This window comes from Heterocephalus glaber, unplaced genomic scaffold (genome assembly GCF_053883595.1).
Source record: "Heterocephalus glaber isolate CG9 unplaced genomic scaffold, H.glaber_assembly_v1.0 deba00001537, whole genome shotgun sequence".
Taxonomy (NCBI): domain Eukaryota; kingdom Metazoa; phylum Chordata; class Mammalia; order Rodentia; family Bathyergidae; genus Heterocephalus; species Heterocephalus glaber.
In genome coordinates this window covers 3,227,610-3,255,055 of record NW_028258332.1, presented here as the reverse complement: position 1 = coordinate 3,255,055, position 27,446 = coordinate 3,227,610, and the positions used below count along the sequence as shown (strand labels likewise).

Below are 27,446 nucleotides of genomic sequence, written 5' to 3'. Positions count from 1 at the left end.
TGTAAAATATAAAATCATAATATATTAACAAAATAGCTTAGAAAAAAATCTAAGTGATCTTGGGAATTGCAAAGACTTTAGATTCAACGCTCAAGGAAAAAAAATCACTGGTATGGTAACTTTCATTAAAAATAAAAACCTGTGGTTTCTGAAAGACACTGTCAAGAAAATGAGAGGACAAGGCACAGATGAGAGGAAATACCTGCAAAAGACAGATCCAATAAAGGGCTGTTATTCAAAATACACCAATAACACTTAAAATTCAACAGGAAAACAGACAACCCAACCAAAAAAGATCCGAGTAGACACTTTCTTAAAAATATATTCAAATGACCAATCTGCATGAACAAAGATGCTCAACATCATATGCCATTAGAGAATTACGAATTATCACTGAGGACCACTATACACGTACTACAATGGCTAAAATCCAAAATACTGACAACATCAAACGCTAGTGAGGATGTAGAGCAATGGGAATTCTCATCATTTCTGAGGGAAGTGTGAAACGGAGCAACGACAAAGGCATGATACCAAAAGGATAATGATGGCAGTCATTCTCAGACCATCTACCACAATGCCCACGTGGGCAGAATAGATTTTGACATTGTTCCATGCCATACAGAAAAAGTGAAGTTGTCTACATTTGGTAAACAAAGCAGTGAAGCTTGTAGGAGAGAGATTATGTGGGAGAATGCATTTATGACTTTGGAATAAACAGATATTTTTTCACCAGCAGTACACAGAAAAGCATCAACCATAAAGGAAAAATACAGGTAAGTCAGACTTCATAAAAAATGCCTGTTTATCAAAATACGCCATTAAAAGTGAAAACAGAAAGTCACTTAGAGAATATTTACGACACATATTCCAAAATTACTGCGAAGATTCACACTCAGGGTTTGTAAGGTAATCCATGAAGAGATAAGAGAAAGACAGGCTTTCAGGCTAGCAAGGCATGGGATGTGAAGGACACTTACTGAAGAGGTTGCTCACGTGGGTATTAACACAGGAAAAGGTCTCCAACCTCACTGACCACCACCTTGTATGGCACTACACACGCCAGAATAACTGCAGGGACAAACACTGGCCAGACCAGGTGCTGCAGGGGATTGGAGCCATGTGAATGTTCACAAAGGCCTCTGGGTGAGCAGCTTTGCACAGGTGCTCAGCAGCCACTACTGAAGCTGCGGACTCTGACCTGCAGTACCGAGGACCCTGACAAGGCACTCCTGTTCTCAGGGACATATATGGGCCAGAAGGGAACTCACTGCACCCTCCTCTAACAGCCAGACACCGGAAACTCAAATGTCTACAACCAAGGGCACAGGTGAACCACTTCCTGTATAACTAACACTACACTTAAATGTGGTAATGGGGAAGAATCTCATTCTCACAAAAGAGTAAGTGACTTATGACTCCCAACACAAAAAGCTAGAAAGCCAGCTAAACGAACCATGGCGTGCCATGTCGGGTGCCTGGGAAGCATGGAGAGGAGGCAGGTGGCATCCGGGTGCCACCAGGCTCTGTGTCCCGACAGGGCAGAGTGGCGCTACTGTGTTCACATGAGAGAGGTCCTTACTGCTCTCCGCCTTGCCTTCCTCTACAGGTCCTGTACCACAACAAACATAACGCTACCAAAAGCAATAAGCCAAGGTCAGAAATGCCACAACAACATTTCAGAATCCTTTTCCACTCTAAGTAATGAACGGACCCATACAATGGGAAAGGGTTTGAGACATCATTAGTCGTATGCCTTCATTTTCTGACTAGGAAGATGGGGCCCCCAGGAAAGGTCAGTTCTTTGCTGAAGCCAGTGTCTGCCCAGAGGTGAGTGTGACAACCTCAGTCGGCATGCCAGCCCTCCGACCTCTGCCTTCTCCCTGCTAACACTTTCTCGGCATCAGAAGAGGTGCAGGGCTTCAGGCTCCCCTGACTCCCAGCTGCCTGGGGTGGTCACCTTTCTCATGCAGTGAAGCATGCAGATGCGCGTGGTCAGAGGGAGGCATATTCACTGATTCGGACGGCACGACTCCAATTTCTCAGGGGCAACTTGAAGATGAGTCCATGTTGTCACGAAATGTAAAATAATGAGCTAGAATTTCCCTGCATCATAGACCTCCTGGATGCAGACATGAGTAATTGTGATGAGAATTGTGTCCGTTAATAGGAAGTGACACATGGCCTTACAGAGTGGGCTGATGAGTTTCTCCATATACACATCTGTCCTCCATGGTGCTACTTCTCCATGGGAGAAAAGTGGTCCTGACAATTTCAGGCCACTTGAGTTCCCTCACATATGTATTTTTCCGTCTATCAAATGCTGGACTCTAATAAAGGAGAGCAGATTCATCTTTTACAGCTCACTGTTTATCCTTACTCACTGCTGGGATCATATCCAAATGGCCACTTAATTGGTGCAGGATATAACAGTATTTTGATTACTTGGAAATCAGGAAGCCAGCAAACATGTCAAACAAAGCAGTTTCAGATGCATTAAATCAGTGAGAAACTTCTAACTTACTGCAGGAGGGTCAGTTTGCCACTGGTTTTCAAGCAAAATAAACCTTAATAGCAAGTTTGATGAGAGGCTTTCTTGAAAACTTTAATCCTGGAAGAAAACAAATTTGTGGGGATGCTGGCTGTACCTACATCCTTGGGGATCAGGAAGCAGAGGTCAGTTCTAGGGTCCAGAGGCGTGGGTTCTGCTCTCAGTTCTGCCAGCAATGGGCCGAGGCCCTGGGAAGGACGCTGGAGCACAGACCGCCATCTTACCTGTTCCATGGGCTTGTTCTGAAGCTCGGGCGGACAACACTTTGCCGCCGCTACACTCGGGCAGTGGTCTGAGCCTCCTGCAGGACAGCACTCTGCCCGCTTGCCTTAGCCCTGCGGCTCCTGGAGGGACGGGCTGGTCTGTGTGGCACACATGGAGCATGCCTTTGTCCCAAGTGAAGCTTGGTTTCAGGTTTTAACCGGCATGTGGATGCCCAGTCAGTGCCATATAGAGCATGGCTTACCTAACCAGTTCTAACCAGTTGACCTAAAGATAGTTCTTAAAGTCCCTTCTTTCTCCAAAATTAAATTTAAATCTACTGACCACATCTTTTTCAAGGGTCAAAGCCTCCCTCCCCAGTATTCTAGATCCCAAATGAATTACTGGTATAGAAACATTTTCTAAAAAACATTTCTTAAAATGAAAAGATTTAGAGCCAGGGGTGAGATTTATATACTCAAGTTTTCCCACCAAATGTGAAATGTATTTTGTCAATAAAAGAGGGGAAAAAGAGGTTAGTTCTGCTTGCTCATTATGTACACAGAAATATACACACTAGGTGATCATTTCCTTTGAATTGACTAGAGATGCTTTGGTATAAAAGTGAGAAACTTAAACAAAAATTAATGTAAGTGACAAATACTTTGGTTTGCTAAGTGCTTCGAGGGCTTCTGTTGAGTTTACAAGGTCCCTGCTGTAGGGAGTTTAGTGAACCCTTTGGTCACATGGGCACCTCAAGACACCTTCAGAGGGGACCCCTGTGAGAAGCACACCCTGGCTGTAGGCCCAAAATGAGGTCAATGGTCAGTGACCGTGAGAGCCGCAGAGGACCACAGCCGGCTGGAGGAGTGCGTACCTTAGAAATTTGTGCAGATACTGGCGGCTGCAGGGCGACCAGGAGAAGACCCCGTTGCGTCCTGCCAGTGTAGGGGACATGATGTTGCCCTCTGACTTTTTGCACATGTTCCCTTCTCCATCGTGGACCATGCCAAAGCTACAGGAGAGAGAGAGAGAGAGAGAGAGAGAGAGAGAGAGAGGGAGAGAGAGGGAGAGAGGGTCATCGCAGAGCACAGCAGAGCTAAAAGCACTGGGCAGGCTCCCAAGAACAAGTTGTGGTTATGGGGACTCGGGAAGTCTTTGATGGAAGGCAGGCAAACCGCTGAGGATGCATGCTCCAAGGCCTCCTGGGTGCAGGCCATTCATGGAAAGGTCTGGAAGTGGACACGGGTACCAATCCGAGGGGTGGGTGGCCGGGTCTTCTGTGATACTGATGAAGATAATGTTCACCGTACCTCTTCTCCCTTCCCTGTTCCTCTGCTCGCGAGGCCGCCAGAGCTCCCTAGAGTGTTTGTTAGAACTGTGGAAGTCAGGGTCCCAGGTAGGAACTGGCTCAGAGCAGACACCCAGACTTCTCCAGTCAGCTCCCGACATGAGTCTGATGCTCAGCACCTTTGGAGAAGCACTGCCCACCTCCTGCCCCCTGTGCTGGGCACAGACCCTGTGCTGCTGTGCTCCCCCCACCCCACCAGGCCTGCAGGCCCGCACCCTGTGACAGCTGGGTGCCGCGTGACCTCTTACTCCGAATTCCTCCCCGCTCCTGAGGGAGCATCTCCACAGCAGCCCGGCTGCACCTGTTCTTGTGTGCGAACCAGTCCAGCTGGGGCTCCGGCCCCTCCTCAGCATAAGAACCTCCCAAGCTACAGTAGCTCAGGCACCTTTACAATGGGCTGCTGCAGGTGTCCTCAGGCCCCGATACCACTCACATCCCCTTCCTGCACTCGTGAAACTGCAGCCAAGCACCCGCAGATGCACACTGACCTGGCTGCCACTCCTTCCTCCGAAACCTGTGCTGCTGCTTAACTCCCGAACTCTTTGCCTGCAGGAGAGCCACACTGTGGTCTTCGGCTCTCCAGGGGAGCGGGTGTGGGGCCTTGGCAGGAAAGCCCGCAGGACACAGGGGCCCAACGTGGCCCTGAGCCCTCCACTAGGGTCAACAGGCCCCTGGAGACCCGCACACTGACAGTTCACACCCAGGCACTGCAGGAGCAGATTCCACAGTGAAGGAGAGAGAGGAAGGGGAAAAGCAACAGACAGAGAGGAAGAAAAGAACAAGGTAGCTCCTAGGTCTAAGCCTTCTGTGGCCCAGGTCTCTAACGAGTGGAGGGGAAGCAGCAGGAGGATACCCATGTGGGGGAATAGGGCTCATCAGGAAAAGAAGACTCTCTGCTTGTTGTGGAGGCTGAAGACACATTTGTCCACTTAACTGCTTTACTTAGAAATGCACAACACGAATGAATAATAATGAACACGCAGAAGCACTCAACATTCACAGCAGGACGCTAAGCCTGTGACCTAGTTTACCTTAAGCCTCACTTCACCCCTAAAGGCCAGGGCAGCATCATTATCACAAGCGTGAGGGCTGCAGACCAACTCTGTTGGGGGCCTGGACACGGACACTAGGGGGTCAGGGCCCAGCGGGTCCCCTGCAGCAGTGGAACCTGAGCAGGGCTGAAGGGTGTCTCCAAGGAGATCTTGCCTGCAAATATTGTCCGGTTTCTGCAACATTCCTGATCAGTACCAAGGGTGATGTGGATGTGGTCATTTCAGCTTCCACCCATGCTCTGAAGTTCTATTAAAGGCCATTCATCAACGCCAAGGCAACCGCATGGCAGAGGAAATGTGTCATGGCTGTGAAAAGGATTCGGGCTGAAATCCCAGATGAGAGCTGCCCTGGAGAGACTGCAGTGAAAATAAGTCCAGCCCAGCCTGGCCTGGCTCACGGAGAAGATGCGTGTCGATCCAGCAATTGGCCTCCATAAAGTTATTAGCATTTTTGCCCACATTTCCAAGGAAATCAAAGTAACAATGCCCCGGGCATACCTGTTTTTACATGTTTTCATCCGAGGTGTTTTCTGTAATTCTTTCTAACATCAGGTCTCAAACTCTGCTATGCACTGGCAAATCTGAGAAATACCACGAGCAGTGTAGCTAGCCGCAGGCTGCCCTGGCGGATTTCTGGTACCTTTGGAGGACCTGGCACCCAGCAATATTCCAATGCACCTCCACGTAGTCCTGTGCCTACCACATCGCAGCAGTGCCATCCCACAAGCTGGGATCTGTCTACAGTCACAGCCCTCGTGGACCGGAGTGTGGAGGATGGCAGTGCATCAGCACAAAGAGACCACTCAGGGGTCACACCTAATAGTAGTGAACCTCAGCAAAGTCATGCAAGAGGGAACAGGACACGTCTTGAAGGTAAGGTTGGTATTTGGTCACCGAGAAATATAATTGGTATTTATTTTACCCAGGCCAGAGAGATTTTTGTTCCTGGGCACTATAGTACTTTGTTTAAAATAGTTATCACCCACTATGACAAAATAATAAATACATTGTCTTTCTTTGTCTTTAGCAGTTTGAAAGTCGCTGAAGGACTGAAAGTCCCCTTCACATTCCCGCAACCCCTGCTAGCAGGACTGACCGTCCACAGAAGCTGCTCCTTCTTGCTGACCGAGTAAAGGGCAGCCTTTCCAGCTGTAGCACTGACTCAGACACGGACACAAACCCAGTTTGGGATTGGATTGGATCTGATAATTGCAATTATTGTTATACGCTTTCAATGTCTTCCACAATCCTTTTTGGAATAGTTCAACACTGTCTGTGAGTATTTATTCATCAGTAATAAAATTCCCAAGACGACGATGAAGTCTTGGCTTCTATCTAGATGTCCCTCAAGAGCCTCCTGTGCTCCGAAGCGGGGTTCCTGGGAGGTGCCTGGGTCAGAGGGGCCGACCGCGTACTTGTCTTAGGAGGGGAGGTCTGAAGGGCAGGCCCGGGGAGGCTGGGGCCCAGAAGGCCTTACCTCCCTCCCAGCCTGGCCTCTCTCTTGGTCTCGCTGCTTCCTGGCCACCATGCCCTAAGCAGCTTCTCCTCCAGGAGCAGCTCTCCTCCGCTGTGAATCTGTGCCATGCCACCCTGCCTCGGAGGCGGCCAGCCATGCCAGGACTGAGTCCTCTGCACACCGCAAGCCAAAATAAACTTCTCTCCTTTCAAGTTGCTGCTGTCGTGTTGTATGCAATGGTCAGGAACGCGACTGAGACAGATGCTCAGTCAGGCGGCTGCAGAGGTGGAATCCATTATTTCAGCTGCTTCGGACAGCATGGCTAGGGAAACGCGACACGCACCAAGGCAACAATGGTCCAATGCCACCAGGATGGTGGCCGAAGGGCTGGATGGCCGGAGCCCGACTCAGGCTTCCTGAGTACCTCGGCTCACCCTCCAGGGAGGGGGGCCAGGAAGCTGGGGCGTAGGCAGCAGTGAGGGGAATCAAGTGACCAGCAGGGCAGGTAGCTGTGGGACCCAGGCAGAGGCTGCTTGGGAGGGGCAAATCATCTACCTCTAAGCCTCACTTTCACTCCATAAACGGCACAGAATACAAGGCACCACTTCTGGCCTGCCCGGGTGGCTCCTGCGGGGCCGACAGCCCTCACTCCTTGGCCCTGTGTGGGACATGTCTCGTTTGTCCTCCCTTAGGTCTTGGGAAGGGATGAATCCCCAGCCTTCCAACAGAACCCTACACAGTGCCTCACCGGCAGAACGCAAGTTGGGTCCATGAACGGATGGGTCCATAGATTCGGGGAAAGACAAGAAACAGCGGTGGTGGAGTCCTTCTGAGCATGGTGAATGTGCTTGGATGGTATCTTTAGAGCCTGATGACGCAGCGCTTCATAGAAACCTGCAGCTCAAACACCACTGCTCCTGCGCATGGCTTGCATGAGGGGCACGCTGTGGTCTTCCGGCTTTGCAGATGGAGAAGGTGTGTGACAGTGGCCTGGGTCTGTCCCTGCAAGGTGTGATGGTGCACAGTGCATCGGGAATCAAGTCCCAGAGCCCTGTCCAGCACATAGTGAGATTTCCCTTACATGGGAACTGTCACATGGGGTCAGGCCCAGGTTCTCTAAAACGTGCAGCTCAGCCCTTGGTATTTTGGTGGCAGATCTTCAGTGACTGCACTTAGAAACCACAGGTCCATGCCTCCTGACTCAGTGTGAGCAGGGAATCCCCAGATGCTGGCTGCAGAGCAATCTGGGTTCAACACTGTGTGCTCAGGGAGAAAGCACATCTTGATTCCGGGCCCAGCTTCTGGATTCCAACTCAAATCCGAACACCCACTCCTGGCAATTGCTCTCTCTGGGTCAGACTCCCCAGTGGGAACTATCAGACATTTTAAGGTGAAAGCAGCGGCAATCTGTAGAAGTCCATTGGTCAGACCTTACCGGGAGCCTTGCTCTGAGTCCAAGGTTCGAAGATGCAACGGCTCGTCCGCAGCGGGGAGCAGTCTCCCCCGAGTAGCAGCCTCTGCACGTGATCCGAACTCCAGAAGGAAATTTTACCTTCGAAACAGGGTATTTCACGGGTCTTTCATAATAAAAGTGCCAAGAGATGCAAAATTACTTTTTTATTCTTAAATTGTAGAAATCAAAAATGTGACTCTCCTGAAGCTCACTGCCAAAGGTAAAGGCACACTGCTCATGTCATGGTGTTTCACCATGCATCAAACCTGTACTTCCTTATAATAATAATTATTATTAAATAATAAACAAATGAACCCAATAAGTGTGCGGCCTTGGATTCAATTCAAATAAAATTCATGAAATTTTGTTACTGAGTCTTGTGTGCCCCTGCCTTTATTATCTGACAACTTGTGGGAAATACTCACTTTGCACACTCTCAAGCCTGCTCTGCTCACCCCTATTCTGTCCAGACGCACCTGCTGGACCCTCAGCCTGGCCTCCTTCGGATGGGGTAGGCAATACAGGGATTATCACGGTCACTTCTACAGGTTGAGGTATGTGTAAAAGGCTCTACAAGCTTCACCAAAAATGCAAACCCAAAATATAAATAAATTAAAGAGCAAAATGAAAAATAGATAACAGGAAGTCAGGAGATAGTTCTTTTGCAAATAGGAAGGAGATCAAGAGATTGAGGAGGGGGAAGAGGGGAAGGGGATGTAAAAACAAGTGAGATGTGCCACGCACACGTCCCGACTCCCCATGATGCATGAATTATGTACTGTTAACACAGACCAGTAAAATGAAAACCGTTATTACCACTGCCATTGCCAGAATATTACTGATATTGCCATGACACGCTTCAGATTCAGCACACGCTAAATCCATACTTCCTAGTTTCTCAGTGTGATCAAAATTATCCCACTGATGATACAGCGCCTCACAGTGCGCTGCTCTGTCTGTGGCACAAAGTTCTTGGACCACCAGATGTGTAAGGAAGATCTCTCAGCTCCTGCAGATCGGTGCTGCTGGGGAGGGGCTCGCCTTCCCCAGCACCACAGCCCCTTCTTTTATCCTCCGCTGTATCCCCATGGTCAGGAGAAAATGCCTTTTCCTTATTTGGAGGAAATTCTTTATCCATCCATGCCCCATCTGGGTGAGGAAAGGTAACATTAATAATTGGCTGAAGAAAAACAAATGCCAATGCTGACTGGGTGGACACTAACAGAAGGCCTGGTTTCGGTGGACCGAGTTGAGTTTACCCGAGTCTACCGCACCGCCAATGTCCCCATCCCAGCTGCTCACCCAGCTCTGGTGGGCTCAGCCCTGCGTGATTGAAATACTTCTTGCCTTGATTGTTTAATTAAATTCAGGTATGGTTCAGAGGACAGCAAGAGCTCATGTCGTTACAGTAATGAAAGTTTTTGAAGTTTTAACTCTAGCAGACTATTAAAACTACAATCATGATTTAACTGAAAGCCTTACAAAGCATAGGTACAATTTTCCAAGCAATGAAATAGTCAATCATTACCTGAGGTGACTAAGGGATCAGAAATGAGGTACAAAGCCTCATTTCCAGGTCATCGGTTCACACAGAGCCAAAGCCCGCAGGTTCTCTGTGGGATTCAGTGGCCAGAATCCCACAGAGATTCTGGCACACACATGCACACATGCATACACATGCATGCGCGCACACACACACATGCACGCAGACATGCTTTGAACAGCTCTGGGAGACTTAAGTCCATCCCCTCAATCTAGTTTTCCAACAGGGGATGGAGACTTCGGATCACAATGGCTGCCTTTGTTCTCCTATTGCCAGTGAAATCAGGGGGAAAGGAAAAAATAACAGGAAAATTGGGATTCCTAGTTGTACACAATCCTAGAAATTTCATGTATGGTCAGTCCGGCAAGAAAACACTTGCATCGCTTCTGTGTTCACTTGGCAGGAGGTCTGCACCTTCTTGGGCAGCCATGGGGCCGCTAATTTTTAAAACAATGCTTCAAGTTCAAGTCAGCATGAAGAATTATCATCCAAAGAATTTAATCTAGGGAGTAAGAGTTTCCATTAAAAAATGGCTAGAAATGCTTCATGTTACGAGTATAAGAGTACAATTTTTTATACAGGGAAGACATCGATGACAGACATGCCATTCTTGTTGCGTGTGCTTGCCCAGGCCCTGGGCCCTGTCCCCCAGGCTGAGCTGAAGTCACAGCTGATGCTACCTCACTGCAAAACCAGCAGGGCTGACCTGGGGCGGAGCAAAGGAGGAGAACCAGCTCCTTCTGGGTCTGTCTCTGTCAGCCCAAGCCCTGCCCATATCAAAACACAACATCCCCACAAATCATTAGACACAAACTCGACTGTCACAGCAGTTGCCAATGAGAGTATAATGGCCTCCTTTATTCGGAGACCCCTGATAGTGCCCAACTGTGAAGTGAGATGGAGCCACAGTGCCATGGAACAGAGACAGATACAACTGCCCTCAACTTTACGCTCCAGGTGAGCAGAGCATTTGAGAAGATCAGACAGCGGGGTGTGAACATGTGCACTGCTCCGGCTTTAAAACGTGCAGGGCACTGAGACAGAAAGACAAGGGTCTCGGTGACAGCATTTAGTAACTGCCACTGTTGCTGGAGGTCTAGGAATCCCCTCTACAGACTTGACTTAGGGTGTGAGTACTAAATTATGGTGACCACACAGGTAGGAAAGGCGCCAGGCCCCCCTCCTGTGGAGATGGACTCACTTGTGCCCAGACTCGTGGGCGATGGTGAAGGCCAGGCCCAGCCCTGTATCTTCATTAATAGTGCAGCTGCGGTACTTACTGCACATCCCACTGATGGGAGCAAATCCTGTAAGCACAGAGATTAAATGATTACATTGCAGCATTGGAACATGAAAACGGTATGTTTGTTCTCTGTCCTCATCTTCATTGGGGGAAATATAAATGGGCAACCCCGAGGTAAGCATATAAAAGGCATGAAATAATGGGAGGGAGAGGCTGGGGATTTAGCTCAGTGGTTCCAGCTCCAGCCTCATAAGCGCAAGGTCCTGAGTTTGATCCCCAGTACTGAAAAAAAAAAAAATACTGGGAGGGAAAGGGATCTATTCCCAGGGTCCCAGGGACTCTTTTTCTCATGAAAACAATTCATGGTTCTATGCAGTGTTCCTGGCATAGGCCATAACTGGTGCAAAATACAAGAAGGGATTTATTGCAGAGGAAGGAGAATTTCTGGCTCTCTCTATAAACATCTGTGACCTCAAGAGCCTGAGGGGAAAACCCTTTTGAGAATGGGTGTATTGGGAGGTCTCCAAGACCAATCCCAGGCCAGCAATTTGCATCTGTCACAATGAGCAATTTGTCATATTCACAATGAGGGTCTCATACAGCAAAAGGACACAGAGTAAAACCAGCAAAGGGAAGACGTGGGAGCAGCCTGGGAGAGCCAGGCTCCAGTTGCTGACTCTGCTCCCAGGGGAGCCATGCTGGGTGTGCCAGCTTCCCCAGCAACAGACTGGACAGCACCGGTGGGGCTGCTGACCAGGAAGCTCACTGGGGACTCAGTGTCCAGAGCTGTCATCAGAGCTGCTCTCAGGGACACCCACTGTCTCCTGTACCCCAAAGTTCCGGCCTCCAGAAAGCAAAGCAGGTGGCAGGCCGAGTCTCATGACTTGTACAGACAGCTGGGGCACAAGGGCCTCTCTTACCCAGCAGGGTAGTGACCATCATCCCCAAAATCTAAGTCCCTGCAGCTGCCAAGGACAGCCTTGGAGACAAACTTCTGTATGGACAAGCGGTCAGGCCACTGCAACCCTTCCTGAACTATAGGGCTAAGGTGTTTAGACCAGGACCTAGCTGAAAGCTTTATAATAGAACAACTTCCTCCCTGAGAACTTAGGAATAAAGAGGGGTGATAAAATGTCCCAAGGAGTCCTGGTTATCAGCACTCTTGTTCTCCCAGTACTGGCTTCTCACATGGCAGACAAGAGCTCTACCACTGAGCTCCACCCCAGCAGCACACTCTACACTGACTGTGGGAAACTACCAAACTGCTGCCCTCAGGATACAGCCACCTCCACACACATCTAAACTGCTGCTTACCTGCTAGAGCTGAGATACTGATAGAGAGAGGAGGATATGATATTTCTGTAGAATCTTTATAAACATTTATAGCTATGGTTATTTCTGTCATATAAGGAAACACACTTAAATCTACTGTTCCTATTCTCACAAAGGTAGAAAAAATGGAAGAACTTGTCTTATATCGGCAGATACAGAAACTCTTGACTCTATGAAGGACTTTAGTTTGTTCCTCGATACACATCCCCATCCATCCCATGCTGCAGACTGAACCCAAGGCCATGCACCTGCTAGGAACAAAAATCACTCTTAATGAATCAAAGTGTTCTCTCGCATTTCTCCAGAAAGTCCACACAGAGAGTGTGAACTCTTCTCCACTGTCCTTCGCAGTAGGTACAACTCAGGGATATGGGGCCAGTGCAAAAATACCGAGCCTCCTATGCCCCCCAACCAAAAGGGCACAACACTCAGTCGCCATGCTGTCCTGCAGGGACTTACCCAGGGTGTCACAGGGCTCATTCTTCCAGGAGCATATGTCCAGGCCGGTCAGCAAGATGGCGTGGTCGTGCCGGGTTCCATCTTTCCCCATCAGCCCAGACTGCCACTGGCAGAAGCTGCTTAAGGTGCGGTCTGCATGGTGACTTATTACCAGCCCTGGCTATGCGAGAGAGAGACAGAGAGGAGAGAGAGAGAACTCCCGTGAAAATGGAGAGGAGAGAAAGCATGCCACAAGGCTCAGTCACCACCACAAAGTGTCATCAACTTAGATTTCAAATACATAGCTGGACCTGAATGGCACACCAGCTAATGCACTAAAATCCTAAAAAGAGCGTGTTATCTAAAACCTTGTGGATTTGGTGACAACCCTACTGGCTTTCTGTGCATACACCTCAGGAACATGTGGCTCTGAATGTATGTTCACAGACCCAGGCCCATCATTGTTTGTGCATGAAATTTTCTGCACTTAAAATATTTGAAAATCATTTTGCAAAGTCATCTAAGGCAACATGATTATTCATGTATGGCTTTGCACATATGTGCACCAACAACACATTGCTATGTTCCTTTCATAAGTAAGCTGAGCCAGTGGCATTCCGGGTTTCCCAAGTAATGCCTCTTTTAATGTTTATAACCACAGTAGTAAGAGCTGTCTGATAAAGGCAACATGTTTACGAAAAGAGGCAGGCTGACTGGCAAAGCTTGATTTCTGGAAAATAAACTTAGCTACAAGCACACTACTCAGAAGACACTGAACCTTGTCCACGGGTGTCAAATTCTCATGCAGAAACTGAAGTTTCAGAGTGAACAACTTCAGAACTCTCGGGCCTGAGGGATTTGGATGCAGCAGGAACACTCATCATTATAGGTTGTGGTGAGGTATCCAAATTTTATTGACCCATATGGTATATTTTCCTATGGGCGCTCAAAAACACCAGGTTAAGTACCTCGATCTCAGTACACTTTTGTATAAAAGCTTCCACTTATGGAGTGGTGAGAAAGCTGTGACTCTCAGTCACTACAAATGGTTTCTCCTGCAATGTTCATTTTGTTTTTTAGAGTCAGCTACACCTAAGCTAAATGCCATCCATAAGCCCTGAGGCGCGCCTTACATTCCTCAGCTGGTGACTTCCAGGAACACTGCATTAATTAAAGTGAGCACAGGTGTACGATCAAACGATAACCTCGCTTATTCTTTTGCAGCTTGGATGGATTCCAAGGTGAAAATGCTTTAATACAAGGCGTAATTAACCTGTCACCCAAGAGGACCGGCCGGCTCAGCACTCTCCCCACCAGACAGGCACACAAAGGACACGGAGGCGGCGTCTTCCTGAGGGGCTGCACCAGACACAGCTTTCCACGCGCGCCCCACCCTGCATTGCAGGGGAAAGAGGATCTGAGACCTAACGGCCAGGCTCAGATTCCATCTCATAAATGTGTGCTTTATACAAGAAAGCTGTGGCTAACAGGAGAGTCTGGTGCTCTCATCTCCTAGTCCAGGTTCAGCCTGGGGAAAGTAAACGAGGGAACCTTTTCTAAGATATTCCCCATCCCCCGTGCCCGGAAGTGCTATGTGGACCAAGAGGTTCTGAGGCCAGTACAGGGAGAGTCCTTCTCTCACTGCTACCAAGACCAGAGCAGTTTGGGGCTGGTCTGCAATCAGGGACATGTGCCAGACATTTCAGAATTCTAAATAAGAATCTAAGGTAGAAAGTGGTGAGAGTTACAGTGTCCAGCCATAAAAGGGTCATAGCAGAGTGAAGCAGGGTAGTAACACACTGCACGATTTAGCATCTAGGCTGTGATGCACTGTCTTCTAGTAAAAACCAGAAAGTGAACGATTCCCACAGGCTCCTTAGTCACTCAGCCCGCTGACCCCAGGCACATTCTGTCCTCTGTACCCCTAGCATGTTTCCCACCCACAGGTTTAAGGCAGCTCTTCTATTCCACTTTCTTTTAATCCAATTTTATAAAGAATTTTCCTCACTATTACTAAAGAAAAAGCAGTAAAAAAAAAATCATTGAGAAGATCTGAAAAGAAACTCATTGTTTTAGACACAAAATATTAAATCCTTTTTTCCCAAAGAGAAAGAAAAGAATCAATAAAATGATTATATTAAAGAAAAAGAAAAGCATTGTTTTGCACTTATTTTTCAAGGGCAAAAAAAGCAAACCATTGGTTTAAAAAACAGAATACCTGTTCATCTTCCAGCAGAATGAGGCCAACAATGGCAATGTTGATGTTTCCTCCTATGGTCCCGTCCTTGAATAACACAGACACCTGGAATGGACAGCAAATCCGGGTCAGTCCCCAAATAGTAGCATCTTCTCAGCCTGTGAGGAGACCTGAGGTCCGGCTGGTGAGCAGGAGAGAATCCTGTGATTCTCTTATTTTGCTGGATAGGTATAGACATATCTAACCACCAACGTAGGATCCTCATCATGCTTGCCTGGAAATAAAAAGCTAAACCTTGGGGTGGGAGTAGGGGCTTCACCTATCATCATTGAGTACTGATGGAGGGATTACAGGCCCCTGAGTTGGAAAGTGTCCTCTTTAGAATACAGGGACAAGTTTTCTAACACATAGTTATGATTACACAAGCCAAGCACACCCCAACCTCTCCTGGCAAAAAATTTCAGAAGCACAAGAGAAATGCTTAGGATAAGACTAAGAGGACTGTCATGGCTTGTATCTAGATGTCCCCCATGAGTGAGGATTTTTGGAGGTGGCTCAATCATGGGTGTGTGATACTGGGATTCAGGGTGTGTGGTGCCAGATTAATCCACTGATCGGTTTAGCATCGTTCTGGGTGTGGATAATGGGAAGCCCCACCTTGGGTGTAGATGGCACCACTCAAAAGGCTTGTAGGCTGGATGGGATAAAAGGAGGAAGGCTTGCTGCTATGGCTTTGCTGCTTGCTGCCTCCTGCTCACCCTGCCATGGACTGTTTCCCCTCTGCCATGCCACCCTGCCTTGGAACCAGCTGACTATGGATTGAAATCTTTACAAACTGTGAGGTGAAATAAACATTTCCTCCTTTGACTTTGGGTCTTGGGTATTTTGTCTCTGCAACAAGAAAAGTAACCAAGACAAGCACACAAGAAAGAGAAGGGAACAGGTGGTAAGAAGACGAAAAAATTGCAAAGGATGGAGCACAGAAGTAGAAATGGATGAGTAGAGGGGAGCTCAGGGCTAGAAGCAAGGACAAGTGACAATCATGGGCTGGTGCAGCAGGGGGCCGGTGGGCACCATGGTGTAGAAATAAATACTGGTCAAGTCCGCAGAGTAGAGGTAAAGGCTTCCACCCATCAGAGTAGGATGGGTGGGCCCTGTGGTCCTCCATGGAACTCCCCCTCCTCCCAGCACTGGGCAGCCCTCCTTCCCCATTTCTTGTTTCCTGCATCAGCAATCTGTGATCCCACCTGCCAGAAAGGACACTGGCAAAACAATCGTGCAGCACCATGAAGAGGGAGAGACACTTAGGGGTACTCCATTCACTGAAGGGGAACATAAAACACGCCGCTAAAGTCTTCTTATTAGACTATATTTAAAACCACATGATGAGCCCACACAGTTTTGGTGATGTTGAATTCACCCACACGTGGCAGGGCTTAGTATAGCTCTCACCACTCTGCAATAATTACTGCCGCTTCCACGTTGAGACAGAGCCACACTTCGTCTGAGAGGATGTTCTGCAAGCTTGTACTGCTCTGCGTTTTCAGAGTCAAACTAATTCACAGTCATCTGAATATCAGAATTTCAGAAAGGACGGTATTTGTACACAGTTCTCTAAAATCACACATCGAGTGCTGAGAAACAGATTTAAGGCTCTGAAATGTCTCAGCCTCCTCTTAGAGAATCCCAGTAAAGAGGGCCATTGACAGCTGACAGGTTTCAGTGTCAAGTCCTTTTTTCTCTTTATTTCATGCACTGAAATTGTGCGATGTCACCTTTGACTGGAGCATAGTAAAACTGAAAGAGCCATCTCATAAAATATTTCTTATTTATGAGACCCAAGTCCCCCATTCAGAAGTGGACCATCTCTCACGGGCATGCACACTGTCTCCCAGGTGTCATTCCCCAGCTGGCCTCCAGGGGCGCAGGCCCTACCATGTTGAGGATGGTCAGCACGTAGGTGGTGATATTCTCCTGCCCGTGGCTTCTCATCATGGTCTTGTCCACCACCACCAGCGTCTCCACGTTCAGCTCCTCGTTCCTGTGGGACTTGAGCAGAGAGCGCTTCGGTCGCAGGTAGGACTTATACTCGTCAGGCAGGATGAAGAGGTCGTCCTGGGGGGGTTGCGGCATGTCTACAGGGCAGAAGAGCAAAGGGAAGCAAATGCGTTGCACAAAGCCAGCGCGGTGACTCGCACTGTACAGATCTGAACCTAACATGGCGCGGTCTCTGTATATGAGAGACACAATATATACCCCAATAAAGCGCAAAATGGAAGAGAGATACAAAGGCACTACATTACATTATTTCAAAAGTCATTCAGTATATGGCTAATTTATTTAAATCATTTATACTACTAGTTTTACTTCATTGAAAAGAAAGCATTGTATTATTATGTCTGAAGATAAGGATAATGACAATTGTTATTCTCATTATTTTGTTATGAAATTTTGTTTTATTTTCATAAAGAATGCTCATAATAAAAACATACAAGCATTAACTCATTGTGATACAAAAGTTGTGTTACATAGAACACCATATATAATGAGGTGTGATAAAAATATGGTGTGTTTAAATTTAAAAAATTATCACAGTGAAAGACACATTGCCATGAAGCCCCTCAAAGTCTTCCCCTTCGCTTCCAAAACACTCGTTTCATCCTTCTTGCCACCTTCTGCAGCAGCTCTGGAGTCCTCTTTCATGACTGTCTTTAGTTGCGCTGTTGTGGCTGCCTCAGTGCCCTGAATGGATTCAAAGCGTTTCTCTTCCGTGCTCATTTTGACTCTGGGGCGGAGTGAGAAATCACTGTGACAGATCAGTGAATAGGGTGGATGAGGACACAGTGTCATGCTTTTACCTGGCAGCAGCATTCACCAGTTCTTTTTTATCATCCTTTATAGACACTCATGAAAGAGGACTTCCAGGAAGTGGCAAGAAGGATGGGACGAGTGTGTTCAAAGTGATGAGGGGCATTTGAGGGGGTTCAAGGCAATGTACTTTTTACTATAATCATCTTTTTTTTCTTTTTTGAAAGGGATTGAACTCAGGACCTTGCACTTTCCAGGCAGGTGTGGTGCCACTGAGCTAAATCCCAGCCGTGTAATCATCTTTTTAATTTAAACATTCACTGTAGCTGTTGATCAGCCCTCTCAGTGTGTGGAAATCACTGCTGTACTTCTCTCTGTACTTCTGTCCGGATTTAAAGCCTGAAGAGGGGACCTTCTGCTCTGGAGTGCTGGCATTTGAAGCGAACTCCGAAGACTATAAGCAGCTGAACTGGGGAACAGGCTCCTCTGCAGCAGCGTTCCTGAGGAAGCAACGCAGTAACAACGACCATGAGGGTGCTGGCTCGCATTATTTTCCTGTTTGGGATTTGACTGTGCTCTCCAGTTTGAAGCGGATTCTAAACTCCCTGTGGCAGGTCCGTTTCACTGTGGAGTTTACCTTCCTAGAAAGTGTCATGCATAGCTATCTAATTTAATTAGAAAGCAAAATACTCCCTGATTTCTTTGGGTAATTTAAGAATACCTTTAGCCTTCTTAGTCTTTAAGTCAACACTATAAACAATGAGACTTAACGGATCCCTTGGAAAATGCAGTTAGGGAGATTTTATGGGAAGCCACATGTCTGGGTGACATGAGCCCACAGCTATGTGCCTTGGGCAGATGCTGTCTTCTGACCAGCACTCACACCCAGTGCATTTTATCTCTTTTGGTTACAATACCCAGCATGGCTAATCTAGGAAATATGGCAGGTGCGTGCTTCAAAGTCTGAAACCTTTTGATCACTGATGGGGCATCACAAATCGAAATTCCACTCCTGACCTCCTGTGACGGCTCAACTTCAGAGCCCAGGTGCACTAGCAACCTTGTGTCAGACACCTGCCGGTTCCGGGGTTAGGTGCACATGAAACATGGATTTTGTGTTAAGATTCGGGCCCCACCCCAAGATATTTCATTACATCTGCAAATATTTCAACACGCAGACAATCGGAAATCTGCACTACTGGTTGACAGCATTTTATATAAAGAGACTCACCTTGTGCCCCCAAACCTAAATGAATCTCCGGAGAGCAGTAATTACATCACCCTGGGAACAAGAATTGCATGGGCTCATGTCTAGGGTGCTCACACTTCCATTACAGCTCCTGCTGCCCCAGAGTGGAGATCGCCCCTGGGCACTGTCTTCATGACTCCCTCAGCCGCCAGCCCACCCGCGCATGGTACTCTCAGGACGGGACCACTGAGGCAGGGAGACTGACACCACCTGCCCGGGGTCCTGCCCTAGACAGGCCTGGAAGAGCGTTTCAGGTCTAGACTAGGTGATCTGAGCCCTTGGTCTTGATTTCTACAGGTGGAAAACGTGTACAGGACAAAGGCAGGCTGCAGCACAGGGCAGGATGCCCACAGCCCTGGGCGGGGCAGGGCCAGCAGCACTGTCTGGTGTTGGCCTCACTGCCTGGGGCTCACACAGTGAATTTGACACCTTCTGCGTGGTGCCTGAGCGCCATCCCTAAACGTGAATGCCAGCCAAACCCAGGGCATCAGCACTGCCCGGCACTGAGACAGAGGACCCGAGTGTCAGCCTGGGCCAGCCTCACTATTTCTCTACACAAATCAACCTGACTTTGTTTCCTTTATTTTTCTGTTTAGTTGTTTTCGTTTTCAGTACTGAAGATGGAACCCAGGGTCTTTGCCCTGAGTCACATCCCCAGTCCTTTTTTATTTTTTACCTTGAGACAGTGTCTTGCTAAGTCACTAAACTGCCCAGGCTGGGCTTGAACTTGTGATAAGAAATGCCTCAATGAATACGGAGGACAAACTCTCCTCCCCTACTAGGGAAGGATCTTTGTAAGTATGAACCCCAGAGAGACAGAAGACTAGGACTTCAACCGCCACTCCCAGGCAACTCCCAGTTGTGAAACATGGAGCCCACTAGCTGGGCTCATTTGAGTTTGAGTTTTCCAAGTTCACCTGCACACAGCACATGAATTTTATGTGTAGAATGAAATGAATTCAGGCACTGATATTTAAAGTGGTATTCTAGCTGTATTTTTGTTGGGGGGGTTCAAGTGACTTCGATTCATTCACTTTATTCACCAAGATTCAATGAGTACCTACCATATGCTTAGCTTTATTTTCGGGTGCTGGGTACAGCATCATCAAAGCCAACCACACAAACAAAGATGGTGCTAAGGGAGTTGGGGCTGTCTGTACATCCAGCAGGGAAAGTGTCAATTGGGAGAGCTTGAGGAGACAGATCATGGAAGTGACGGGAGTTCAGAACACTTGGTTCCTGGGTCTGGGAGAGGTTTCTAGGACTGTAAGCAACAGATCACCCCCTAAATGGCCCTGACAAAAGGACGGCTATGACGCCGTGGTGATGAATTGCAGGTAGATGACACTGTGCTTAGTCTGTTCTTTGATGTGGTGGAGTAAAGCACATAAATATGGATATGAATAAATTGCTTCAACAGGAAAGCTACACGGGCTTTAATAAATCTAAACCTCAAAAATATAGAATTACCAAGCAGAGAAGCCAGGGTTCTTTTGAAGATGTCTCTAAACTTCTGAGCAGTGTCATTTAATCTGCTCAGGGAACAGTTTGTATACAAAAGGAAACCACCTACGGTCACCTATCCATCTTCCAGGGACAGAGGTTCAGGGGGCTGGCACACTGGGAACTCTCTGGAACTACTGCTCCAGCGTAGCAGTGATAATCAATCAAATCACCTCGTACGTTGACATATTTCTGAAGGGAATTATGAATTTTCCATTGGCGGGGCATGGTGGCGCAGGCCTGTAACCCCAACGCTCTGGGAGGCTGAGGCTGGAGGACCACACGTTCAAGTCCAGCCTGGGCATCTTAGCAACGTAGTGAGAGTCTGTCTCAAAATAAAAAAAATTTGAAAAAAATGCTGTGAGGTAGTTCAGGCAAAGTCCCTGACTGCATAACAATTTACATAATGGCCAAATCATTCAACACGAAACGAACGGCTCTTACATACATTTCCTGCGCCTTCCACAGAAATGCTGCTTTTGTGGGGGCCGGAGGTTGAAGCTGCTGCCACCGGGCTGGCTGGGCTCCTGCCTCCTGGAGAGCATCAGGACCTCGCTGGCCTGCGGAGCCCGGGCTTCGGTGGATCTCTTGTACAGCAGGTGGGAGGGCGCGCTGCCCTGGGCAGAGCTGTTCAGCTTCCCTGCCAGGTGTGGCGGAAGCGGCTTTAGGAAGTAGTCGGCTTCCTCCGTCCTTATGATGCCTGACTGGAGAAACAGAGGAAGAGAGAACAGTTACGCTTTCACGGGCGGCCGTGGCCAGTTCCCCACACATGACATTTTGTGGCTCTGTATTTCTTAACAAACACGGTGCTCCCTCCGAGGCCGGCATTTGTTGGAAACGATCAAAACCCTGTGTCCAGACCAGGCGGAGGAGTCGCTGAGCTCAGACAGCCTGAGGGGCTCCTTCAGCCCCATCCTTCCAGGGAGATGGACAGGAAGACATAAAGTTCCTGACTCCAAACGGAGAGGGGACCGCAGCACACTGGGGGCAGCAACTTCCACTCGAAGGCACCAGACTTAGTGTTAACATCAAGGGGAGGGAGGTCCACAGAGAGAGATCAACAGAGTCCCAAGACAGCACTTTGCAAAGCTCTGTTCGGGTGAATTTTAAAAACATGAATCACATGTGACACGTTCTAAAAAACTGCAGCTTAACAAATTAATCCAGAAGAAAGCAGAAGGGAATTTAGGAGTCATGAAGGTCTTCCTAAGCAAGATATTAAAGGAAACAGAAAAGAGATGACTTTATAAAGATTCTTGACCGTAACAGACTAAGTAACAAAGAGACACAATCGAGAGACTACACTTTGTTTTTCCTTTCAGACAGACAAATATTTTCTAGCTTGGCCACAGTGAGAAGAAAGACAAACAGGTGAATGTGGAAACTGAATGCCAGCCCAGAAGGCCAGCACTTAACAACCCAAAACGTCCATCAACACTTGAAATGCATAATTCAAGTTGAGGGTTTGAGTTTTATTATAAGCGCTTCTTCTATATTGGAAAATATCATACACTGAAAAAGATCATTCACCATGATCAGTGAGATTCATCCCATAGATACAAGGATGGCTCAATATACACAAATCAATAAATGTGGTATATAGATAGCATCCACAGAATGAAGAGAAAAACCTGTACAATCATCTCAGCAGATGTAGAAAAGCCATTTAATAAAACTTAACATCCTCTCATAATAAAAACACTAAAATAGGGTATATGAGGAATGTACCTCTAGTAATAAAAGTCATATACAACAAGCTCCCAGGTAGCATCATACTGAAGGGGGGAACACTAGAAGCTTTCTCAGGACCTGCAACAACACAAGGATGCACATTTTCACCACTTTTCTTAAGGCTGTAGGAGTCCTAAACCAAGCTGTCAGGTGACACTAATGGATGTGCAACTTACAAAGGAAAAAGTCAGATTATCACTGTGTGCAAACGACATGATTGTATATATAGAAAACCCCAGGGACTCAAAATATTGGAAGTGATTAATGAGTTAAGTAAAGTTTCAGGATGTAAAATTAACACACAAAAATCAGTAGCACTGCTACATGCTCATCCCAACTTATCTGAAATAGAAATCAAGAGGGTAATCCCATTTACAATATCTATAAAATCTTACAAAATATCTATATCTGTAATAGAATTATAAAATGCTGATAAGAGAAATTGAAGAGGACATCACAAGACTGGAAGACATCCATGTTCATGGGCTGGAAGAATCAATATGTTAAGACCCAGCATAATCCCTAACAAAATACCGATGACATCCTTCACAGATCAGAAAAGATCTCCAAATTCTTACTGACCCCCCCAAAAACCTGAAAAACTAAAGCAGAGGCATTATACTGACTTCAAGTATTTGAGGAGCTAGATACATTTAACTCATTTTTTTTTGTATTAAATTCTTTTATCGGTACATTGTAGGTATACAACACACTTACATTTCTCATTGGGAATTGTACCTTTACATAATGCATCTTGGTTCTTATTTTTTCCCCATTCCTAGCCCTCCCTTCACGCCCTCCACCCTTCCCTATTTACAAAGACTTTATTTCCATTTTTTCCATTTCTCATCATTTTTCCTTTCCCTTCTTTCCTTTCCCCTGCCCCTCCCACTACCCCTACCCCTTTGGACCTTTTCTTCCTATTTTACATTATCGATTATTCATTCTAATCATTGGTACATTTTAGGTATACAGTATAATGACATTCATCAGGGGAAATTTGCACCTTTACATAGTCTCTCTCGGTTCTTATTTTTCAGTGTTGCCCAGCCCTTCCTTCAACCCCTCCAGTCCTCCCTATTTACAAAGATTTTGTTCCTATTTTTCCATTTTCTCACATTAATCCCATTCCCTTCTAGCCTTTCCCCTAGCCCTCCCACTTCCTTCCCCTTTGCCCCTTTTCTTCCTATTTCACATTACCTATTATACATTTAGTCCTCATTTATACTTTCAGTTTCTCACACCAGAGAAACTATTTGGTATTTACACATGTGTGTCCTATTTATTTCACTTTAGAGTATTGCCTCAATGTGCATCCACTTAGCTATAAATGTCTCTAATTTCTCATTTTTTATGGCTGAGTAGTACTCCATTTTATAAAAATACCACATTTTCTTTATCCAGTCTCCAGTTGATGGGCATTTGGGCTGTTTCCAAGTTTTAGCTATTACAAACTGTGCTGCTATGAACACGGGTGCACATATATCACTGTGGTATGATTCTTTTAATTCTTTGGGGAAGATCCCCAGCAGTGGAATAGTGGGGTCAAATGGGAGAGGATAGCTACTCCTGCTTTTTTTAGGGTTCCTGTCACATGGAGTATTGTTTCCCACCCTTTAACTTTCAGTCTATGAGTTTCCTTTTGAATTAAGTGTGTTTCTTGTATACAGCATATTGTTGGATTTTGCTCCTTGACCCATTCTGCCAGTCTATTTCTTTTGATTGGTGAATTGAGACCATTAACGTTGATGGTTATAACTGAAACATATTGACTTGTCATTGCCATGACTTTTACTTTTTGTTGGGTTCTCCCCCTTTACATTTAATTTCTTGTCATGCCAGATGGGTTCATTCTGCTTTGCTTCCTGGGGTTGTGATCCTCAAAGTCTGTTCCTAGGATATTGTGTAAAATTCTCTGGAGTGCCGGTTTGGTATTCACGAAGTTCCTAAGGTGCTCTTTGTCATGAAAGTATCTTATTTCTCCATCCATTTTGAAAGATAGTTTTGCAGGGTACATCAATCTGGGTTGGAGGCTGTTTTCTTTTAGGGCTTGGAATATGTCACTCCAAGCTCTTCTTGCCTTGATGGTTTGTGTTGAGAAGTCTGCTGTGATTCTGATGGGCTTTCCTTTGTATGTGATTTGTTTCTTTTCTCTGACTGCTTGGAGAACTTTGTTCTTCTGTTGTGTTTCTGGAATCTTAACAATTATATGCCTATGTGTAGACTTTTTTTTTTGATCAAGGCTATTTGGAGTCCTATATGCCTCACTTATCTGTATGTCAAGCTCTTTTCCCCTGCTTGGGAAGTTTTCTGCCTTCACTTCTGTGAACAGTTTTTTTATGTCATCTGCACTCTCTCCTCTTTCTTCATTGACTCCAATCAGTCTTATGTTATTCTTCTTTGCATCATCTAGCAGCTGCTGGATTGATCTCTCATGTTCCCTTATAATTTTAAAGGAATTTTTCTTTTCCTGGTCACTAATTGCAATCTTATCTTCTATATCTGAGATTCTCTCCTCACATTGGCTCATTCTGCTGTGTAGACTTTCAATGGAGGTTTTCATGTCCTGGAATCTATTTGCATCTGTTTTATGGATTCCATTTGTTTCTTATATTGGGATTCCATCATGTTCCTGAGCTCCTCTCTAGATTTATTAATCATGTCTTGCACTAGGGGCACAATTTTTCCTGTTATCTGAGAAATTATTTCTGATTTCATTTTTTCCAGATCCCCTTTTGTTGCCAGTTCAGTGGGTCCAGGTGGTTGAGTATCAGAGTGTTCCATCTCATTTCCCTTTGGGGTTGCTGTAGGTGATCTGGAAGTCTGGTTTTGAGACTTATGTACGTGTTTTCTCATTTTGACTGGGCCAGGGGGCTGTTAGTGCCCGCACAGATTACCTCCTCTGAGCTGGGTGAGGTGGGACAGGGGCCGGGAGCAGCGGTAGGGATGGTGACCCAAAAGCCCTTTCCTGTGGGCTGGGAGCAGCGGGAGGGTTGGTGGCCTGGAAGCCCCTTCCTCTGGACTAGGAGCAGTGGGATGGCGGCTCAGAAGACCCTCCCTCTGGGCTGGGAGCAGTGGGAGGGATGGTGGCCTGGAAGCCCCTTCCTCTGGGCCAGGAGCAGCGGGACAAAAGGTGGCCCAAAAGCCCTTTCCTCTGGGCTGGGAGCAGCGGGAGGGATGGTGACCGGAAAGCCCTTTCCTCTTTACCAGGAGCAGTGGGACGATGGCTCAGAAGCCCCTACCTCTGGGCCAGCAACAGCAGGACTCAGTACCTTGGTCTGGTGGTCTGGTGTCCTCTGCATCTTTGTAGTGTGGAACCAGGTGGCTGCCTGTCTGCAGCGGGGTGATTTGGTGTCTTGCACATGACTCAGGACCTTGGTAGGGCATGCACAGACCTTCCTGTGTGTAGCGGGCTGATTTGGCATATTCCTCATGACTGGGGACCTCGGTAGGGCGTGGGCAAACCTGCCTGTCTGCAGCGGGCTGATTTGGCACGTTCTGTGCAACTCAGGACCTCGGTAGGGCATGGGCAGACTTGCCTGTCTGCAGCAGGGTGATTCCCATTTAACTCAATTTAAACATTACAAAGTCATGTATTGAAACATCACATGATAACTCACTAAAATGTATAATTTTTATATATTCATTTAAATATGTATTACAAAGCTGTTGTGATTAATACATCATGGTATTGGCATAAAAGTAGACTTGTAGGTCAGTAGAACAGAACGGACTGGCTAGAAGCAAACCCAATAGGTATGCAGTCGCAAGACCTTCAACAAAGACCCTAAGAACTACTGCTAAGGACAGAACAGTCTCGCCAGAAAACAGTGCTGAGAAAATATGGATATCGATGTCAGAGAACGAAACTAGAATCCTATCTCTCAGCACACACAAAATCAACTTGGAATAAACCCAAGATTTAAATGTAAGGCCTAAAACTATGAATCTAGTAGAAGAAAATGCAAGTGAGAAGTTTCAAAACATTGAAGTAGACAAAGATGTTTTAGATAAAGCTCCAACAGCACAAGCAACAAATGTATTCTAAAGATACACACATTCGATTATGTCAAATTTAAAAGCATCAGCCTAGCCAAGGAACCCACAGAGAGAAGAGCTTACTTTCATAATGAGAGAAAATATTTGCAAGCGATTCCCCTTACAAGAGTTAATATCCAGAACACATATATAGGGAACTCAGCTTGACAACCAAAATGCTGAATAATCCAGATGCAAATGGGCATCAGATGTCAATAAATGTCACTTTCCAGGAGAGGAAGCACAAATGGTCAGCAGGTGGATGAAACAATGGTCACCATTACTGATCCTCGGGGAAATGCAAGCGAACACTGCAGTGTGACATCCCTCACTCCGGAAGGAACAAGGACTATCCAGAAGGCTTCGGAGACATGGTGCGGGGGGCGGGATGTGGAGTAGGGAAAGCCAGGCAGTATGGACAGGAATGAACATCAGGACAGCTATATGGAAAACAGTGTCCTTCATACATTAAAAGCAGAATGACCATGTGACCCAGAAACCTCTCTCCAACATGTTCATTCAAAGAAATGAATCAGTGAATCAAAGAAACAATTTGTGCTCACTGGAGCCTCCTCACTGCAGCCAAGAAATGGAAACCACTTACGTGTCCATCAATGGGTGGGTGAAGACAGAGGTGTGGCAGGGATGTACAGTGGAATCCCATTTGGCCACAAAAGAGAAATACTGTCATTTGTGGCAACATGAATGAAGCAGGAAGTCCCTATATTAAGTGAAATGAGCCAGTCACCGAAAGACATGTACAGCTGATCCCACTCACATCCCAAGTGTAAAGCAGTTGAGAATCGAATGACGCTCACCAAGGCTGGGGAGATGGTGGGAGGCAGGGGTGGGAAAGCGTTGGTCAGGGTGTACCACGCTGTGTTTACATGGCACAAATGACTTCCGGTGTCCCAGTGCATGGCAAGATGACGCAAGATAATGACACATACTGCAGAAAGCTGCAGGACTTCGAAGGCTTTCACCAGGAAGAATAACGAATGTTTAAGGGACCTGAACATAGCGCAAAGTATACCTGTGCCAAGGTAGCACATACTCACTAAACTGTACAATTTTATGTCAACTTAAAAAGGAAATATGAAGTCGATACATATGTGTGAGTGTGCTTTGCAGTGTTTCTGCCATAGTGAAACTACAAACAAAAAATAATATAGACAGGAAAATGTTCATGTTTACCCTAGATTTCAGGGTAAGTTTTCTGAGATGCATTTACATAAATGGGGAGGTCATAACCACTAAATATTAAATAATCAAATACCAACAGAAACTGTAATGAAACATG

The 27,446-nt window shown here is 46.6% G+C and overlaps 1 protein-coding gene across 1 annotated transcript in view; it reads right to left on the bottom strand.

Annotated features, from left to right (window-relative positions):
• Window positions 1-27,446, bottom strand: part of Adamts16 (ADAM metallopeptidase with thrombospondin type 1 motif 16) — a 135,923-nt gene that overhangs the window by 72,448 nt on the left and 36,029 nt on the right. The window contains 6 exon segments of the mRNA XM_004845263.3: window positions 3,630-3,767; window positions 10,809-10,914; window positions 12,642-12,801; window positions 14,839-14,922; window positions 16,753-16,952; window positions 20,826-21,081. Of these exon segments, the coding sequence (XP_004845320.2) occupies window positions 3,630-3,767; window positions 10,809-10,914; window positions 12,642-12,801; window positions 14,839-14,922; window positions 16,753-16,952; window positions 20,826-21,081 (944 nt within the window).